General features: G+C 43.0%; 1 protein-coding gene across 1 annotated transcript; it reads right to left on the bottom strand.

Annotated features, from left to right (window-relative positions):
- Positions 1-1527: 1527 nt before the first annotated feature.
- Positions 1528-21807, bottom strand: LOC119979769 (L-seryl-tRNA(Sec) kinase; the record flags this gene model as incomplete). Its single annotated transcript, XM_038822402.1, has 6 exons — positions 1528-2853; positions 4133-4226; positions 11219-11294; positions 13918-14119; positions 17725-18013; positions 21505-21807. Coding segments are annotated over 6 exons (1176 nt in total), but the record flags the coding sequence as incomplete, so codon positions are not given.
- Positions 21808-22047: the final 240 nt, after the last annotated feature.

The following is a 22047-nucleotide window of genomic DNA, read 5'->3' as shown; positions in this document are numbered from 1 at the left end:
GTCCTCACAGCTTACAATCCACTTGGCTTTGTATCATCAGTAACTTTTGATACATGACTCTGTCTCTTCATCTAAAAAGTCATTAGTGTAGAGGCCATCAAACATCAGAAGGGTTGCCAAAATCATTCGGGCTCCATCTAGTGCCTGAAAAGGTTATTGCCTTGTCCTGTGCCTACGTGCACAAAAACAGGATTGGACATTGCTGAGGCCGCAGCACTGATCTTTGTGCGTCTGCATTAGTTTACATTCTGCCAACTTGAAAATGCCCCATTTATCCCTACCCTTTGCTTCCTTTCCATTAATCAATCCTCCATCCATGCTAATCTATTACCCCCAACTCCCTAAACTCTTATCTTGTGTTTCACCTTATTGAAATCCATGTATACTACACCCACCCTTTACTAGTTATAGCCTCAAAAAACTGTAATAAATTTGTCACGCATAATATCCCTTTTATAAAACCATGTCTGATTGTACTATCATTTTCCAATTAAAGACTTTCTTAATAGATTGTTGCATTTTCCCATACCCTAATGTTCTCTCCCTTGTTTCTTAAATAGCCGTGTTGGATTTGCCAACTTCCTGTCCACGGGCTGTTCTGGAATCGAGGGAATCTTGGAAAATCGTAACATGGCACCATTTCTTTTAGAATCATAGCCTGTGGGCCAATACGTACTCTGACTGTTCCCTTCTGGCTATGGTTTTATTTTTACATTATGTCCTGAATACAGGCTATCAAATTATGGCCCCAGAGTGCCTACAAACCAAACTCGGGACCGGAACCATAGAATATTCAGGGTACATCAGAATAATTTATCCACCAAAGTGAAGGATAGTTGCATCAAATTAATTCCAGTCACAGCAATGAGATTAATGGGGGAATTATCCAATGATCCTCATTCTGGCCTATACTTATGGTGTCAACTATGTGTTAACTGATTGGCAGTAGGCAGAACTTCCATCCGCACATTGGCCTACAGCTCTCCAGCCCATCCAGGCACAGTACTGCAGTGGCCAGCGGCACTGAGTGGGACCCAGTTCTGGTAAGCCCTTGGGTCTCGGAGACAGCAGGGGATTCTCTTGGGAGAGTCATTCCAGGTTTCGAGGGGGGATGTGAAGGAGGAAAGGCTGGAGCTCAACGGGCTCCCAGTTTAAGGGGTCTTCTGATTGAGGTGTACCCCCCTTCCCACCCGGGATCAATGGTGAGAACTTTTTCAGTTTCCCACCCTCATTCATTGGGCACCCGAAAGCTTAAAAAATTAGACTGGACGGGAAAAGGGTGGGCTTCCCGGAGGCCCTGGCTGTCCCACCCTAAAATATCGTCTAGGTACGGGTGTGCAGAATCCTGCAGGGAATCTCCCCCAGCCCTGCCTCAGAATCCAGTGGAGGGAGCTGAGATTTCTGCCTCAGGAGTGTCCCTGAGCGTCTAAGCTATATTTCAATGATTTTCTGGGTACAGAAATCCCATAAAAGTAATTATGCACTCAGGGTCCCACATTCAATCTGAATGACAACACAAAGAATATGTTCTTCAAGCAGAAATTAATTTTTATTACTATATATCAACAGAAATCATATGTTAAAGAGAGAGAAATTCTTCATTTCTCTCACAGGACTCCTGTTTTAAAATCTGGGCTATGTAGACCACTTGAGTTAACATTTTTAATGCAAGTTCTCCAAATCCATTTTATTACAACTTTTCAATCTCAGAACAATACCCCTTTAAAACGTGCAATTATTACAGTTCTAGTGAGAAAATCTCTACAAACAAAAACATGGTCCTTCAAAAGGGTAAATGGTGCTCAACCATCCATAAACGGCTTACAAATGATAGTATTATCAAGATTGATTTTATCCTCTATTTATTAAAATTATCCACACCCAGGTCCCAGTTAGCTGATCAGTTGAAATGAAAATGGCTTATTGTCACGAGTAGGCTTCAATGAAGTTACTGTGAAAACCCCTAGTCGCCACATTCCGGCGCCTGTTTGGGGAGGCTGGTATGGGAATTGAACTGTGCTGCTGGCCTGCCTAGGTCTGCTTTAAAAGCCAGCTCTTTAGCCCAGTGTGCTAAACCAGCCCCGAAGATGAGATGCTATCACTAGCTTCACCATTACTAGTTAGGGAGCGGAAATCAAAACTTGAGAAGTACCCTCCCCTGTGCTCCTCAGTGCCTCAGAGTTGTGTATTGGGTAAGAGCCAGTGCCACTGTTTAAATGAGCACTTTATGAACGACTGTTATTGCCTCCCAGGCTACGAGAAAGAAAGTTGGAGCAGGGAAAAGCAACAAACTATTGCATTTCCCACTAAATAAAATAATTTAATGCCACTTTATGTCAAGACTTTACAGCTTGGGGAAACCCACTGTACAGAAAATTAAAAGCAGCAATCTTGAAATTTCTGAATTATACCTAGATATAATAGTGGATTTATTTTATCTTTCAGCAGATTTATGGTTGTTAAGTATCACATCGCACAACAAAATTGTATCATTTGTTCTCCAGTGTACCTCGAACAAAAAAGGTAGTATCAATTTTGCAAGCATCATATAAAATGGTCCACAATTTTCCAGGAGAATAATTTGATTTGCAAATTCAAAGTAATCACACTATAGTGAGGCAAAATTGTACAGTACTATGCACTAAGTCTGGAATTTTTGAAATTTCATTACAATGTCTTCCTTTTTTTGATCAAATTTGCGTGCAGCTTCTTCGACAACTGTATTAACATCACTGCACAGCTTTATGGAATTGCCTTGGAAAGTGACATGCCGAAGATCCTCCAAAAGCACGGTCTTAAGCTTGTTGAGTTCTTCAGATAGTAACTTCATATTACATTTTGTTAGTTTTTTATCTAGAATAAAGAATTAACAATGTGAGAATTATTGTTTAAAAACAAAAGAATGATACGATACAGATCTTGGAAAGTGCTAAAATGGTTAATTTACAGTATTCCCATATTCTGGCAGTACTTGAGTTCTGTTAAAGGTGAACTAATACATTTCCCGCATTTGTTTCTGTCTGCTGTTAAAGTGCTATAGAAATTGTAATATTGCAGTTCTTGTACTTTTTTAATTAGTTGGATGTGAGCTTCGCTGGAAAGATTAGCATTTATTGTCCATCGCTAATTGATCTCGATCACTGCAATCTGCGTGGTGTAGGTAGATACACAGTGCTGTTAGGGAGGTTGTTCCAGTATTTTGACCCATCTGTAAAAATATATAAAATGTGAAAAATGCCATCAAGCTGCTTGTCCAATAAGAGTCTGGCTTCTCAAGACTCCAGCCTCTGATTGGACAGGTAAAATGCACAAATTCCCAGATTAGGGCAAGCGTGGACAGCGAACTGACAAGGAGCTTGGGTGCCGGGGAGAGCGGACGGCAGGGCGACGGGGTAGGATGGCGGGGAAAGGAGGCAGGGTGACGGGGAGAGCAGGCTACGAAGACGTGGCTAGAGAGTGGGATGGCGTGAGATCAGGCAGTGGGGAGACGGGGAGAGCGGACAGCTGGTGTTTATTTTGTTCATTCTCCAATGTCCTTCATTTCTTTCCTCTTGTGGACCTCTCATGGATTTCCTGTTTTGGCTATTTTCAATATTTGTGTCTTTCCATTGGTTCACTGAAATCATATTTTATATCTTAGAAGCATTTTTAATTAAGCACATCAGGTTTTCAACCCACTAACTTCCTTTCTGTGTTTAAAAATCTGTTCATTCTCTCCCTTTCTGCTTTATTTTCTCCAGTCCTATTAGAATGTTTGCTTTTAGTTTTCATTTCTAACAAGGGGTTATTCATGAAATGGTACCATATCTTCTCCCTTACAGATTTAATGACCTATGCAATTCCAGTAATTTCTATTTTGGCTGGTGTTTACTAGGTTATGATGTAGGTGAAAATGTTTCCCATGTGTTGAAACTGTACGATGTGATTAGTTAATTAAAATGTTAACATGCAAATCTGATTAAAATAAGGAATTTCATACAACACTAATCTCGGTGGAATACCACTTCACAGCAGTCTACTAAGTAGGCAACATGTCTCAGTTTTACTTACAGTACTATGTTTATTTCACAGAATAATAAACCAATGGTACATAAATTCCAGCTCTTGTGTATTCGTAGTATATTAGTCATACCTTTCGCAGTTTTCATAGACTGGGATACCAAACGACGGATGGCTTGATCAGCCTGATGAAGAACACTTGCTGCACAAATGGCGCGATCTACCTCCTGTGTGATAACCAAAAAGTTTTTTAAAAATATTTTCAGAAATCAAGGCAAACAATCATTATTGGATTAATTGTATGCTCGACCTTTGGAATTAAACCTAAACTGTAGATTTGTCCAATATATGCATATTCTCATTTGCAATGAAAACAGTTTCAGCTCCAAGGCATTTATTAATATGAGGTGGAAAGAAAAATTAATGTACTGAAGAACAGTAACACACCTTTAATTGTTTCAACATCTATAATGTGGTTATGGGTATGAGAATGCAACATCTCATTCAAGTAAATGACTTACTATTTATTATTGCTATGTGTTAATGGTGGCCAATTGATGAAAACTGCCGATGCAGAACACATTTCAGTTCATATAATTTACCAACTATTATCTACATTTTTGCAGCACTGTTATGGATGGTTAAGTGTGCAATTTAACTAGCCCCACGCCTCTGCAGGTTGTAGCATCAGTTTAAAAGTTTAATTCACTAACTCAAATGACCAATTATTTACCTTTGCTGCTTTCAGATCCAGAGACCTTAACCAGGCTTCTCTCAATAAATTCAGATTGATTGATTTATTATAAAACAAAACTCTTTGTTAAACAAGTTGTAAGAATTGATACAAAGACGATTGTACTCCAAGTAGAACTATCTATCTGTTCCAGCATGTGCTCACAAATGAAGGACAAACGGGGATGGGCTTTGGAGGATAGGTTTTATAACAAAAAGGATAAAGTTCGCAGGTATCCATCTGGAGCTGCCTCATGTGAAGACCCAGTAAATGTCTGGAGGTTCTGACTAACAGTGCTAGAGATTGGAGAGCTGGGTCAGTTCTTCTCCTTTCAGCTTTCCAAATGCAGAAAAAAATTAATACTCGGCTGGGGATTCTCTGTCAGCAGTTTGATAACACATGTAATTTCAGGTCAAGCAGGGAGACTGAATTGGGATAGCCTGCCTTCTCGGCTTATTCCTCAAAACACACTGGTTTCAAAAACCACAGGTCCACAACTTAAAAGCTTGTCTGTGATGTGGTTTCCAGTAAATCACATTTGCCTTTGCCAGTTGTCCATTCTAGTCAGGTGACTTCTTGGAAAAAGGCAGGCTTGTTCCCAGTCCAAAAGTGAACTCCTGGCCACCCTCCACTACTCACCCCAGCCCTGGCAGAAGCCCACCCGGCCAGCGGCACAACTGTCAGCAAACTAAGGTGATGTTGGACACTTTACGTACTCCCTCTCAGCAGCCACGACGCCGGTTTCACGATTTTTAAATGCACAAGTGAACTGCGCAGTCGGGAACTTGGCTCATCGGAGGAAGAGCATCGCAGAGGCCAAAGAGAATACCGGGTTGGGCACGCTAATGACATGCAAACGGTTTTTACTGTATGTGCCTTCTGGGCCACATTGACATCGCTGTCGGGGTGACTGAGAATTATGATTTGATGTCAATTGGCACCGACCGCAATTTTAGCATCAGAATCTATCTGCCCAATCATGTTTCGCAATTTTGCCGTCAGCCGACAGTGAATCCCGCCCATGATGTTTCCAACCCTATATAGTGTTGAAGTACTAAAAATGTAGAGAGAAAGATCTGCAAATAAATTATTTCTACCTAAAAATGTGGAGGGAAGGACCTGCAAATAAATTATTTACACCTATCACAAAGATAATGGACGATGATGTATATTGGTACAACGTAGCTCTCCCTTCCAAAGCAACTATTCCTACAATGATGGTATCAAACTTCTTAAAACAGCTATTGCGTTTTGCCTCCAACTCCCCTATAGAAAAGTCCATTCTAATAATCAATCAATCTTTATGTAAAGATATGCTTCCTGACAACAGTCCAGAACGAGCCTTTTACTATGTTGCCCAATGCAATAATTATGCTTGAACTTGAAAAAGTTATCCAAATTTAATTTTTCTATTCCACTTAATGGGCAGAATTCTCCCAAAAGATTTTGAAGTGTTGTCCCCAGCATGAAAATCAGATTCCTGCCGGTTGGGTCAACATGATCCACAGTGCAATCCACCCACACTGAAGTCATTTTTGTTTTAAGCTGAGGGGCAATTTAGTTTGGTCAATCCACCTACCCTGCACATCTTTGGGTTGCGGGGGTGAGACCCAGACACAGGGAGAATGTGCAAACTCCACACGGACAGTGACCTGGGTCGGGATCGCACCTGGTTCCTCGGCGCTGTGAAGCAGCAGTGCTAACCACAGCGCCACTGTGCCGCCCCAGCTGAGCACTTTTAAATATCCTCATCCGGTTCACGAGGGTGTGAACCAGGTTGCGTCCGTGTCGTGAGCCGGGAGCATCCCGCTCCATTCAGTGCCCAGTGTGAACTCCTTTTTAGGGGCTCTCCCAGTATTCTCAGGAATAGTGGGATGTGCATCAAGGGCAGAAAATTGCCCTTAATAATTTATTCCAATAAGATCCCCTCTCATTTGCTTCTTTTCAAACTTGAAAACATTTTTAAACCCACTCCATTTCACTGGGCATCAGCCTAGATTATCCGAGCAACTTTCACTAGAAACAGGCACGGGATCAGCAGTGTTGCAACACTGCGCCACTGAAGTCATTTTTTGCATTCAGGCTTCATTTAAAAGCAACTGGCAAACTGTGGGCATCCTATGATACTACTGGACCTCACTGGTTGTCGGAGGGCAACAGATCATCTTTCTCTCTTGCTGACATGGACAATAGATCAGGCGTGGTGAAGTTGGAGTTAGAGACAATCCCACAGGGGTCAACCATGCGCTGGCAGTGACCTGTAATAATTTTGTGAAACCAGGACAAAATTGTCCCAAAGAGTCATATACACTCAAAACGTTAACTCGCTTTCTCTTCCCACAGATGCTGGCAGATCTGCTGAGTTTATTCAACATTTTCTGTTCTGGAGATTTCCAGCATCCGCATTTTGCTTTTATCCCAAACAATTTGCTGGGCCTTTTTCTGAGGACAGCTGGGTAAGCTGCTTAATGACTGGCGCAAGTTGAGAATGTGCGTGGTGTACATTCTGTTGATTTGTACCTGAAAATTGCAATTGATGTCCTGTGACCAGCAGTGTCCCACCAGGGACTGGTGGGAGTGCTATCTTTCAACATGAAAACTGTATCAAGTGAGTCTTTAGCTGCAAGAGAGCAATCCAATGCCCCCCTGATTTTCAACTGCTGATCACCTATGTTTTAGTCAATCAATTGTCAGCAGTTAAAAATCATTCCTCCACTTCACTTATGTTACCCATTATAATGTTATGGGAGTGGCATTTGCAGAACCCTAAAATGTATCATGGAGTTCAACCAACCTCTCCCTTTAATGTATTGTTGCTTTTGAAGCACACAGCTTGGTCTCCAGGTGTGGTATTACAATTATGGACACATGGGTTTTTAAACACAAAACAATGTTTATTCCATGAACTCAAATTAACCTTTTAAAATAAACACTGGATCTCTTAACACCCCTTACTTCAAAGATAACCCCAAAAATAATACAACACTAAATAATCCCTCAAAATATTCCTTCAAACCTCCAAAAGACTTAACACCTTTAAACAGAAACACATCAGGTTAAAGACATTACTATTATGAGTTTAAAATCACCCAAATGATTCAGAGATAGTCTTTCATGGCAGAGATCACCGCAGATCCAGCTCACTGCAAACACAGACACACCCAAGCTCTTTTCCTCAAAACTAAAACTCCCAAAAAGCAGAAGTGAGCTCAGCTCAACTACTCCCACCCTCTGACATCACTTCAGTAATATGAGCTGCTCCATTTCTTAAAGGTGCATTGCTTAAACATCCATTTCTTAAAGGTACTCTCACATGACAATAAAGACTACATTTTTAACCAGTGAATTCTGCTTACAGGAACATTTAAAATAGCATCTTCCAGTTTTAATGTAAGACCATCCACTGGTTCTCCCTCCAGAGATGTTGCCCAGCATGCTGAGTGTTCCCAGAACTTTCTGCTTGGATTTCAGAATTCCAGCACAGCATTCAGTCCACACTGACAATACAGACAATTTTTATTCAAATAATGAATTCCAACTGGGGCCCTACAGTGAACCCCTTCCAAAGGTGTTATAACCTGCCTGAACACTATTGGCTGGGGTCTATTGGGTAGTATTTTAGTTTAATAACATTACCAAAATACAGAAAGCAGTACAACATGGACACCAAACACGTGATACCCCAGAACACACTTACTTCCGCCCCACATTAGCCCAACCAACCGGAATAGGCCACTCCAACACGGAGCACGGCGGAGGAGAGAGAGAACCGTCCATCCCTCTCAGGAGGGGCATAATTCAGCCCAGAATATCCCCAGCAAATCATAATCTCGCTGACACGGAGTAACGGAAGAAGGAAACAAATAACCCTACCCCCCCACCCCCCCACCAGTACACCAAAAGAAAATACAAAAAACGGGCAGAAACATAGCAAAGACACCAGCCCAGACAGTAGACAAAAAACAGCACCAATACAATAACAAGCATATGAGCAAACATTAAAAGACAACATGGAACAGTACAAAGACACCAGCCTTTAACATGGCCTTCTAAACTTGAACTAGAAAGTCATTATTACACGGAAGCAGCCAACAGCCTTCACGGATGTGTCATTATGGCCTCCAAGGTGTCCAGTTGAGGTGAGCTACCACTGCCCTCCTCCTGCAGTCCCAATATCGGGTCACCTGCTCCAGCCAGACCACAAAGGTAGGAGTGGTAGAGCAACACATGGCTTCTAAACATAGAAATGGTAGTCAGCAGTCCAAAGAAAAGCAGCATCAGATGGTAAATCAGTCCTCCAAACCTCCAGCATGTTGGTAGTTGCTGAGGGCCGTCACCCTTCCTCACCGGCAGCAGGGCACCTGACTTTCTCCCTCTCCTGGATCAAGGCAACCACTACCCTTCCCTCCTCCTTCCTCCAAGCGTCAGCAGCTGTAGTCCATCAAACAAGCAGAAAGGGGGATAGGCAGTTGTTAAATCCAGCCTCAGGCTGACCCCAGGCCAGGCCTTAGCAGCAGAATGTCCTGCCCCCCTCTCTCATGTGTGCAAATGCCTGTAGCAGTCTCTCAGCAAAGGAATTGAGAGCCTCCACAGCCCATGTGTGCTCTCTCCATAACTCTTAGTATTATTTTAGTTTATTTAACAACTCAACAATACAGCAACATGCAGAAATAGCAAAGTCAAAAAAAAACCATGACATGTCTAAAAAGCAGTTACAAGATACAAAAACCATCAGCACACATATACACACACACACAACCATCCCTTGTCCCCAATGGCAGCCTCACATCAGCGGAAAGGTGCTCAACGAGCAGCACAGACCACTGGAAAAGGACCGATGTAGGGCAAAATGTGAGAGAGAGGGAGGGAAAGCCCCATCTCCCACGAAGGGACCACAGTTCATTCCAAAACAACAGTTCCTTTAAACAGGCCACCAGCTACAAAGCCAGCATACGGCCACTTCTCTCTTCTTCCCCCCCAGCCCCCCCAATGGTAACCCCACGTTGGTAGAAAGGCGCCCAAAAGAGCAGCACAGACCACCGGAAAAGGACACACCAATGCCCTGCCCTAACGGCAGCCCCACGTCAGTGAAAAGGGACCCAAGCGGGTAACGCAGAACACCGGGAAAGGACACACCGATACAGGACATGGTAGAAGAGAGAGGGAGTCTTTTACTAAACCGTACAGAGCATATCAAAAGACAAGGTCAACGATACCAACTGCCGAGGCATTGCCTCCCCCGGCCACAGAGACCCACATCGGTGAAAGGGCGCTCCGAGCAGCCCAATTCACCGGAATAGGTCTCGCTTACACAGGGTAATGGAAGAAGGAAAGGGAAATCCCAACCCCCACCAGCATCAGTGGCTGTCACATGCACTAAAAGAAAACACAAAAAACAGCAGAAACATAGCGATGCCACCAGCCCAGACAGTAGACAAAAAACAGCACAAATACACTAACAAGCATACGAGAAAATATTAAACGACAATATGCAACAGTACAAAGACACCAGCCATTAACATGGCCTTCCAAACTTAAACTAGAAAGTCATTATTTCATGGAAGTGGCCAACAGCCTTCACAGACGTGTCATTACCGCGTCCAAGGTGTCCAGTTGAGGTAAGCCACCACCGCCCTCCTATAGTCCCAATGTTCAGTCATCTGCTCCAGCCAGCCCTCAGTCCAGGCCACAAAAATAGGAGCAGTAGGAACAACACATGGCTTCCAAACATAGAAACTTTAAACAGCAGTCCAAACAAAAGCAACATCAGATGGTAAATCAGTCCTCCAAACCTCCAGCATGTTGCAGTTGACTCGGGCCACCGCCCTTCGGCCCTGGCCAGCAGCAGAACACCTGACTTCCTCCCTCACCTGCAACAAAGCATTCAGATGAACCAGCCACCATCCCTCTCTCCTCCTTCCTCCAAAAGGCAGCAGCAGTAGTCCATCAAGCAAGTAGAAAGGGAGTCAGGCAGTTGTTAAATCCAGCCTCAAGCTGAACCCGAGCCAGGCCTTACCAACAGAATGTTCTGCCTGCCCTCCCTCCGTTCCCTTCATCTCTCTCATGTCTGCGAATGCCTGCAGCAGTCTCTCAGTAATTGAATTGAGAGCCTCCACAACCCATATGTACTCTCTCCACAATCCTCAGTGAGTATGTGCTCCCCCCAAATGAGGGCAGGGAAATCATTAGCAGTTCTACCTGCATAAATAGAGCTGGCCAGTGTGGCACCAGCAGGAGGAGTGAAGCAGTGGTGAAGTACTTCTACTGTATAAATGTAATTGGAAATAAAGTTATTTATTTTGACTCTACAAATTCATGCTGGATTCTTCATGGCCCACAATAAAAAAGGCTACTATTAAAAGCAATGACACAAGAAACATTACTTAGTTCTACCTACATTCTTGTGTGCCAGATCAACATTTAAAAATTACAATTTTATTTAGGATATACATTAAATGATATAAACCATTGCATTTACCTATTTACCTTTTGTGCAATGTTTTCTTCAAATGGCTTCTCTGGGTTTTCCAACGTAACATCAAGCAGCTCAAACACCTTCTGGCTGGAAAAATGAATGAATGTGAAAGTGACCAGTGAATGTAATATTGCTGTTATCTAACCCTACTTTAGACCTTACCCTACCTTAGACCTTAACCTACATCTAAAACATTGACCTGACAGTTTTGTTGGCGTTTCACTAGAATTATTTTCCTTAGCAATATTTACTCTCGTGGCAGAAAAGGAACTAACATTGTAAAAATTACAAACAGAAATGCTGGAAATTCTTAGTTGGTCTGGCAGCATCTGTGGCAAACTCTTCACAGAGTACCAACCTGCTGAGTGTTTTCAGCGTTTTCTATTTTAATTTCAAATATCAAAACCTGCATTACTTTGCTTTTGTAAAAAATACTCCCTAACATGCTTTGTTTTTGAAGTTCTGGCCCCTCTTTAAAAAATATTAATTTTATACTGCCTTCCTAAAAACACTGACTTCTTGCTTGTTTATAATTTTACTCTACTTCTTGCCCTTCTGTACCTCACCAAATGGCTTTAATTGTGATAATGATCTCTGAGGTCTGATCACAATGACTTTCTTCAGATATTATTGGATATTAGGTCAAGAACAGAAACCATGGCCAGCTCTCTTTTTCCTTAACCTACAGTGCCTTGATACAAATTATAATGCCAATTAGTGAGAGCAAGAATTTCAGTACAAATTAGGGATGCAACATTCCTGCTCTGTATACCTTTTGCACCAATTTAGAGTGTGCATTAATTACCCTACATTATTCCCAATAAAGACGGAATCTATTATTTATAAGAAAATAAGACACGGCTGAAGCATTTGCAACCATCTTCAGCCAGCTATGTCAATTGGATGATCCATCTCGGCCCCCTCAAGGTCCCGAATATCACAGATGCCAGTCTTCCCGCCCATTCAATTCACTCCATATGATACCAAGAACTGACTACAGGCACTGGCTACTGCAAAGGCTATAGGCTTGACACACCCCTTCAGTACTACTGAAGATTTGTGCTTTGGACCTCGCAGCACCCCTCGCCAAGCTGGTTCAGCACAGCTACCTGGCAATGTGAAAAATTGCCCACGTATTGCCTTGTCCACAAAAAGGAAGACAAATTCAAATCAGCCAATTAACACCCCTATCAGTCTAATCTCAATATCAGCAAAGTGATGGAAGGTGACATTGACAGTGTTATCAAGTAGCACTTACACAGCTAGAGGATATGTAAGTGTAGAGGATATGTAAGTGTTAAGTGCTACTGTCACCACTATCAACATCCTGGAGTTTACTATTAATTAGAAACATAACTGCACCATCTATATAAATGCTATGGCTACAAGAGGAAGTCAGAGGCTGGGAATTTGCAGCAAGTAACTCACCACCTGTCTCTAAAGTCTGCCCGCCATCTGCAAAATAGTGCAGCTCCAACAACACCATTCAGGACAAAGCAATCCATTTGACTGGCACCCAGTGGCAACAGTGTGTACCACCCACAAGATGCACTGTGGCAACTTGCCAAGGCCCCTTCAAAAGCACCTTCCAAGCTCGCAACCTCTACCACTAAAAAGGACAAGGGCAGCAGATGCATAAAACACCAGCACATTCATGTTCTCTTACACGTCAAACACAATCTTGACTTGAAACTATAATTGCCATTCCTCCACTATCACTGGGCCAAAAACTTGGAATTCCCTCCCTAACAGCACTGTGGATGTACTTACACTAGATGGGCTGCAACAGTTCAAGTAAGCAGCTCACCACCTTCTTTTCAAGAGCAATAAGGCATAGGTTACAAATACTAGCCCTGCCAGCATCATTCACATGCCATTACAGGGGCGGGTTTAGCACAGAGCTAAAGAGCAGCATGGTTCAATTCCCGTACCAGCCTCCCCGAACAGGCCCCCGAATGTGGCGACTAGGGGCTTTTCACAGTAACTTCATTTGAAGCCTCCTTGTGACAATAAGCGATTTTCATTTCATTTCATGAAAGGATAGAAAAGGGCAGCACGGTGGCCTAGTGGTTAGCATAACCGCCTCACGGCGCTGAGGTCCCAGGTTCGATCCCGGCTCTGGGTCACTGTCCGTGTGGAGTTTGCACATTCTCCCCGTGTCTGCGTGGGTTTCGCCCCCACAACCCAAAAAAAAAAATGTGCGGAGTAGGTGGATTGGCCACGCTAAATTGCCCCTTAATTACAAAAAAAAAAATAATAATTGGCTAATGAAAGGATAGAAAATAATTACCAGTGGACGACTGTCACTATTTATACCAAACACAGTTAAGGTTATGAAAAAAATTTGAAGACAAGACCCAAAATAGAATTACTTCAATTTATACAATGCAGGATTTGTAAGATTGCTAAGTTTTGATTTTCTCCAGGTTGCTATTAAAGCAGGAATTCTTTAGCACACTTCAATTTGACACATTGAGCTTCCAGCCTATCTATCAAAGTTCCATTGACAAGATGGACAGGTCTGTCAATGGGATCAATATAAATTCTGAAATATTCTCAGAAAATTACACTCCCAACAATTAATTGAAGAATATTAATTTTCAAAAAACATTGATGTACAATTTCACTTACTTTTTTTGTCTTTTTCTTAATTTAAAACAAGTTTGAAAGTAGATTTCTGATAATTAGACAATTAGCACTTAACACTTACATATCCTCTTCCAGTACATTTTCTGCACTTTTCATTATCAAACTGGCCTTTTCCCATGAATTTTTCTCAGGATCGGGTAGCTGGACTTTTGCTGACATCAACCTTATTGTTTCATCGTTTACCAGACAGCCTCGTTCACGATTTCTCTGCAGGCACAATTCAACTGGGCACTCCAAAAACAGCTGAAAGAAGCCTAGGGAATCTTTTAAAGAAATAAGTAGCTGAAGATTGTTTGATCTTAAGTATAATTTCTAAAGTTATAATGAAGCATATTATTTAAAAGTGAGGCACAATGGGAAAGAACCTGCTTCTGCAATCACTGGCCTGGGAATTTGATTCCACAAAAGTGATTGGGTTTAAAATCATGTACAATCAGTGCAGAAATGGAATTTCTACCCTAGTATATAGTATATTACAAAGAACAAAGAAAGGTACAGCACAGGAACAGGCCCTTCGGCCCTCCAAGCCTGTGCTGTCCATGCTGCCTGGCTAAACTAAAAACGTCTACACATCCTGGGTCCGTATCCCTCTATTCCCATCCTATTCATGTATTTGTCAAGATGCCTCTTAAATGTCACTATCGTCCCTGCTTCCACCACCTCCTCCGGCAGCGAGTTCCAGGCATCCACTACCCTGTGTGTAAAAAAACTTGCCTCATACATCTCCTCTAAACCTTGCCCCTCGCACCTTAATCCTATGCCCCTAGTAACTGACCCCTCTACCCTGGGAAAAAGCCTCTGACTATCCACTCTGTCTAATTTTGTAGAACTCTATCAGGTCACCCCTCAACCTCCGTCGCTCCAGTGAGAACAAACCAAGTTTATTCAACCGCTCCTCATAGCTAATGCCCTCCATACCAGGCAACATCCTGGTGAATCTCTTCTGCACTCTCTCTAAAGCCTCCACATCCTTCTGGTAGTGTGGCGACCAGAATTGAACACTATACTCCAAGTGTGGCCTAACTAAGGTTCTATACAGCTGCAACATGACTTGCCAATTCTTATACCCAATGCCCCAGCCAATGAAGGCAAGCATGCCATATGCCTTCTTGACTACCTTCTCCACCTGTGTTGCCCCTTTCAGTGACCTGTGGACCTGTACACCTAGATCACTCTGACTGTCAATACTCTTGAGGGTTCTACCATTCACTGTATATTCCCTACCTCCATTAGACCTTCCAAAATGCATTACCTCACATTTGTCCGTATTAAACTCCATTTGCCATCTCTCCACCCAAGTCTCCAAACTATCTAAATCCTGCTGTATCCTCTGACAGTCCTCATCGCTATCCGCAATTCCACCAACCTTTGTGTTGTCTGCAAACTTACTAATCAGACCAGTTACATTTTCCTCCAAATCATTTATATATACTACGAACAGAAAAGGTCCCAGCACTGATCCCTGCGGAACACCACTAGTCATAGCCCTCCAATCAGAAAAGCACCCTTGCTTTGCTACTCTCTGCCTTCTATGACCTAGCCAGTTCTGTATCCATCTTGCCAACTCACCCCTGATCCCGTGTGACTTCACCTTTTGTACCAGTCTGTCATGAGGGACCTTGCCAAAGGCCTGACTGAAGTCCATATAGACAACATCCACTGCCCTACCTGCATCAATCATCTTTGTGACCTCTTCGAAAAACTCTTTATCAAGTTAGTGAGACACGACCACCCCTTCACAAAACCATGCTGCCTCTCGCTAATACGTCCATTTGCTTCCAAATGGGAGTAGATCCTGTCTCGAAGAATTCTCTCCAGTAATTTCCCTACCACTGATGTCAGGCCTATAGTTCCCTGGATTATCCTTGCTACCCTTCTTAAACAAAGGAACAACATTGGAGTAATCTTTTATTGTCACAAGTATGAAGTTACTGTGAAAAGCCCCGAGTCGCCACATTCAGGCGCCTGTTTAGGTAAGCCGGTAAAGGAATTGAACCCACGCTGCTGGCCTTGTTCTGCATTACAAACCAGCTGTCCAGCCCACTGAGCTAAACAGGCCTGGTAATTAGTGTACATTTGAGTTTCTCTGAGGAACAAGACAAAGTACTGTGAATTATGACAGTAGTCATGTCAAGCACTCCCAGGCCTGGCACATTAAATTCAATATGAAACTAAGTCTACCTGATCCAATCAATGTGCAATCCTGCATTGCACCATTCTGAAATTTACATGTTTCGCTGAGGTCCCGTGTGGTTTTTCTGAATGAGATATTCAGTTTAGAAATGGTAACTAACACCTGAAAGCTCCAGCCACCATTCTGAAGTATTCCTGAGATGAGAGTAAAATAAACCAAACCCTGGCTAGGGACATGGTCTGGAAGGAAATTAAATGAAAATGAAAATCGCTTGTTGTCACAAATAGGCTTCAAATGAAGTTCTGTGAAAAGCCCCTAGTCGCCACATTCCGGCGCCTGTTCGGGGTAGCTGGTACAGGAATTGAACCGTGCTGCTGGCCTGCTTTAAAAGCCAGCTCTTTAGCCCTGTGCTAAACCAGCCCCTATGAAGGATGCAGAATTCTTGCAATCCTAATCATTTCAATAGTACAGAAAATCTCACTGGAACATTTTCCAATCTATCACTGTTCGGTGTAGACATATGAACAAAGGGTGTACACAAGCGATCACAACATCAACATGTGCAAAGGAACAAAAGATCCTTGAAGTGCATATGCACACATCCATGACTGGTACAAAAGGTTGTTAAGAAGATATGCAGGATATACTTTTATTAGCTGATGCATAGAATATCAGAGCAGGGAGGTTATGCTAGAACTGAAGAAAATACTAGTCAGTCTACCACATACAGTTCTGGTCGTCACATTACAAGATGTGATTGTATTAGAGAGGATAAATAGAAGATTTACAAGGATATTGCCAGGACTGATTAATCTTAGCTATGAGGGAAGATTGGATAGGCTAAGTTGTTTCTATTGCAACAGAGGAGACTGGGAGGAAATTTCATGGAGGTGTATAAAATTATTAGCAGCCAAAGAAGATTGGATAGGAAAACCCTATTTCCCTTTGCACAAGAGGTCAATAACCAGAGTACATAGGTTTAAAGTAATTGGTAAAAGGGTTACAGGAGTGCAGAGAATTTGTTTTTTTACACAAAGGATAGTGGAGGTCTGTAACTCTCTGAAAAGGTGGGAGAAGCAGAAACTTTAATCATTTTTTTTAAAAAAGTACTTAAATGTGCACTTGAAGTGCCACGACTTAAAATGATATGGACCGAGCTGAAAAGTGGGTTAAGCCGTACAGCTCTCTTTGGTGAGCACTAACACAAGGTCCAATGGCCCCCCTTTTGTGCTATAAAATTCCATGAGCTATGCTTCAAACATAAGGTAAACTGTCTACACTTTCTCGATTAATAAGGAATCCACTACTACATATAGCAAAACGCTGCCTTTGACAAAATTTAATTCTGCAGTTCTTAAGATTAGATAGCAACGACAGTCTTCCATTATTTGAAATTTAGCTAGTACTATGCTATTTACTAATTCTGTATCATAATTCTATTTTTAAGGGACTTGTGTTGATGCCAAAATATTTAATGAAAATATAGCAAAACTAGTTTAGGCTATTTGCATCTTGCCAATGAACCAGAAAGTCTCAAAACATTCAATTTACAAGAAAATGCTACATTGAAAGGCTGAAAAATATCAGTAGAGGCTCTGAATGTTTAAATCATCTTTGGAAGCAAGTCGTGAGCAAAGCAGATACAAAATACGCCAGTGTCTAATATTTGTATAAATAATCTCAATTTACATACAATTGTTGGTAAACAAATATTGATTGCTACAGGAGACTTACTTCGCCTTGCTATCTGGTAAACTTCGTATCTCATGCTTTGATAGTAGAAGTTGTCATCTAAAATTATAACTAAGGGTCTTGAACACGTGTTGCAAACTGAATATTGTTGCACTCCACGGTGGATTTCTTCAGAAATGATATGCTGCTGTTTCAGTGACTGAATGAAACACTCCCACATTGAATCACTTTCACTGCCTGAAACCGATAGGTAGCCATTCCCAAAAAGAGCCTGTATTAAGCATTCAATGTATACTAACAGCTTTTGCCTGTACAATTTCCAGAGTGAACCCTGTGGATCCAAAAACACAAATTATTTTTAAAAATCAGAGATACGTGAATATAAATGTAATTCTACAACATGGATTGAATTTGTATTGAATTGTTGGAAATAAATAAATCTAAAAGACAAAAGGTATGTTTAAACTGAGATTTTCCAACCCTGGTCCGACAGCAGATTGCACTCCGGCAGATGGGGCGAGCCAATCAAAAGTCCACTCACTTTGTCATACTGGAAGATCCCACCCTTAGACTATCATTCTTGGTCCCCTTCCCTGAAGAAGAATATACTTGCTTTAGAGTGAGTATAACAGTTTGCTTGGCTTATTCCTGGGATGGGGATGGGATTGTCCCATGAGGAGAGATCGAATAGATTAAGCCTGTATTCCAGAGTTTAGAAGAGTGAGAAAAGCATTTCATTATTTTTGGGTTGTCAGGATAGACACATAGGATGTTTCTCCTGGCTATGGAGTTTAAAATTAGGGATTACAACCTCAAGGGACTGCAGTGGTTCACCACCAGCTCACCACCACCTTCTCAAGGACAATTAGGGATGGGAAATAAATACTGCCTAGCCCCCATCCCATAAATACATTTTTATTAAAAAGGACTGAGACATGGAGAAATGTTTTCACTCTGAATCTTTGGAATTCTCTACCCCAGAGCACCATGGATACTGTTATTGAGTATTTTCAAGACAAGAGATCAATCATTTTGGGTTATTAAGGGATTCTGTCTGCTATTAAGAACGCAGCTGATGGTAAATAGAACATAGAACAGTACAGCACAGAACAGGCCCTTCGGCCCTCAATGTTGTGCCGAGCCATGATCACCCTACTCAAACCCACGTATCCACCCTATACTCGTAACCCAACAACCCCCTCCTTAACCTTACTTTTATTAGGACACTACGGGCAATTTAGCATGGCCAATCCACCTAACCCGCACATCTTTGGACTGTGGGAGGAAACCGGAGCACCCGGAGGAAACCCACGCACACAGGGGGAGGACGTGCAGACTCCACACAGACAGTGACCCAATGTTGGGTTATTCAAATCCCGGAAGGGAAAATTGAAACAATTGCCCTCAACTTTATTTTGCATTGGTGGTACAATGTTTTGAAATCCAGGGAATGATGTCCCAAAGATTTTGTGATAATTTTTAATTCAATATTAATAATTAATATTTATTAATCAACAAAATAAACAATACAATCAACTAGAAGTACCCTTTAACTAAGACAAGGTGTGTAATTTTCCACTCCTGCTGAAGTCAATGGACATTTGAATGGCTCACTGCATTTTCTAGCCCCACCTTGTGACAGGGGCATAAAATTCACCCCAATGGTTATACACAGTATCATTAACTTTACCCAGTTACAAACAACCTTCATTGGTTCAAAACTAATTCACCCCAAACATACCACAACAATTTATAGATTATTTAAAGCTATAAAACAAAATCCAATAACAGTTACAACACCAGGCAGTTATATCTCTTTGAGGTCTGTTTCTGAGATAAAAAAACAGGCTTCGCAAAGCAGGTTTTCTTCACAGACATGGCCTGCTGTGGCGGAGGTCTGAAACAGCTATCCTTTTAAAGATTTAATCATTTCCCGAAATATAGTTTTCATTTTGATTTTCCCTAATCTGACCAAACCTCTTCAGAAGTTAAACTTAATTACCTTCATTTTGAGAGTCTACTTTTATAGTGTCGCTGCAAAGTTTACACTTCGTCTCCTCCTTTGAAACTCTTATCCTTATTCAAAACCCATCATATTATGTTCCCCATTGTTACAAGCTTGTCTTAAATAAACATCTGTTTGCAGTGTTGCTGGGCTATACAACATCAAAAGCACTAGTTTAATTAGCATAATTGTTCCTGCCTTAAAACGGCTTAAATTTTCCAATTGTTTATAAAATATATAAAGAGCAGAAAACATTTCAAATTACTGAACTTCCCTGACATTTTCATGCCATCACTATTTTCCTAATCTGCAGAAAGAGCATGCAGTTATACTTATACTTCCTTACTAACAATAAGTAGTCTTGCAACACCAGGTTAAAGTCTTTAATGACTTTAACCTGGTGTTGCAAGACTTCTTACTTTGCCCATCCTAGTTCAATGCTGGCATCTCCACATCATCCATACTGACAGGTTGGGCAGAATTCCCAGGTCCTGACACGCAGAGCGAAATTTACAAGCAGCCATCCAATGAAAACAGGCAAGTGGGCTCCTGAGTCTGAAAGGTCACGAGAAACACCAGCAGCCCCACAATCAAGAGACATTTCAAGGGTGCCCTTAATTACTGCAACCAGGTAGTTCCCATCCTCAATCTTCTCCATCAAAATCCAGCGAGGATGGGATTGTGTCATGAACTGAGCGCAACAGGAATTTTGTTCCGTTTAGTTTCCTGCCTCTACCCCCCCCCCCCCCCCCCCCAACAAGAAAACTTGGCCGTGTCCCCAGACCCACTGCCTGTACTGAAAGTTCAGCCCATCACTTTAAAAAATACTGGAATTTCCAAAGGACCAATTTCCACCTGTAACTGGGGGAGGCCTAGGGAGGGTCATGGGTGTCAGCTAGCTCAGTTGGTGAGATGGCTGGAGTGTGGTGCCAACAGCATGGGTTCAATCTCCGTACCAGCTGTGGTAGTTCATGCAGATCTGCCTCCTTGCCTTACCCCATGCTTGATGTGGGGTGGTGCCGTTCAGCAATATAATCCATAGTCTCTCTCTAATAGAAAGATTATCACGAACAGCCCAATTCTGATAGAAAGAACCGTGGACAGGATTCTCTCAGCTCACGCCAGGCCGGGCTGCTCTACGCACACACCCCCCCCCCCCCCCCAATCGATTCTCCACCCGGGATGGGCCGAGTGGCCACCCAACAAAGCCCGAGTCCGGCCGGCACTGTTCGCATCTGGTCTTACCCGGCGGGACCTCGGCATCCATCCTGCTGGGGGCGGCCTGGTTGGGGGGAGGGGGGTGTCAGATCCCCGGGGGGGCGGGCACCGTGGCTTGGCCCACGATCAGGGCCTACCAATCGGCTGGCCAGCCTCTCATGGTGGGAGCCTCTTTTGCTCCGTGCCGGCCCCTGTAGCCCTACGCCATGTTGCGTCGGGGACGGCACGGAGAAGGGAGCTACCGCACACGTGTGCTTGCGCGCCAGCAGCAGCATGCATGCGCACACCCACGCCGCACATTTGACACCGGTATCGGCAGCTGGAACAGCGTGGATCGCACCAGTGCCATGCTGGCCTCATGTAGGGCACAGGATCGCTACTCCTGGGGGCCTGTTAACGCCGTAGTAAAACACTTAGTCTCAAGATCAGAGAATCCCGCCCATTGTCTTCAGGCTTTCCACCAAAAGGGGTCAACCGGAAAAACTCTTACAATCAAAAAGCACAGACATAAATGATAAATAATGATTAAAATTAAACCAATTGATTGGTAATTCGAAGATAGGTTATGATATTTAAAATGCTGCTGATGGTAGCCTGACCGTTGCTACAGGATTATCCTTTAAACAATCCCCATCGGCCTGCCCCGTCACCGAGAAAGCTTCTCCCGGGATTAGGTCATCATAGCAGAGCAGTAGCGACTCGGACTTTGGCTGCAGAACCTGCTGCAGCCGGCGAGCAAATGTGGACTTTCCAGCTCCCGGAAGGCCGGCCACCAAACATAGAGACAGACACGAGCCGGTCTCCCGGGACCCTCCAGCGGCCCCGCGCTCCTCCAGCGCCTGCCGGGCGGCGCAAGGACCCGGCTGTTGCTCCGCCACCGGTTCCAATCTTGGAATTCCAATTCAGCGCGCGCGTCCGAACCCAACGGTCAAGGCGCGCGCAGCCGCCGGAAGTCAGCACCGCCTGATTGACAGACCCCCGTTGACCAATGCACCAATCCAATGGCGGGTGGGCGGGGCAGGGGGGTTGACGGACTGCGGGTGATGGACAGGTGTGTGCAGACCACCTCAAGCGGCCAGTGCACGAACTTCTCTCGTTCATCGGAACCGTAGCCCGAAAATACTCAATTGTCATCTCTTTAT

The sequence above is a fragment of the Scyliorhinus canicula genome, chromosome 16 (assembly GCF_902713615.1).
Source record: "Scyliorhinus canicula chromosome 16, sScyCan1.1, whole genome shotgun sequence".
NCBI classification, from domain to species: domain Eukaryota; kingdom Metazoa; phylum Chordata; class Chondrichthyes; order Carcharhiniformes; family Scyliorhinidae; genus Scyliorhinus; species Scyliorhinus canicula.
The sequence above is the reverse complement of the archived record's forward strand: the minus strand, read 5'-3'. Positions and strand labels throughout refer to the sequence as shown.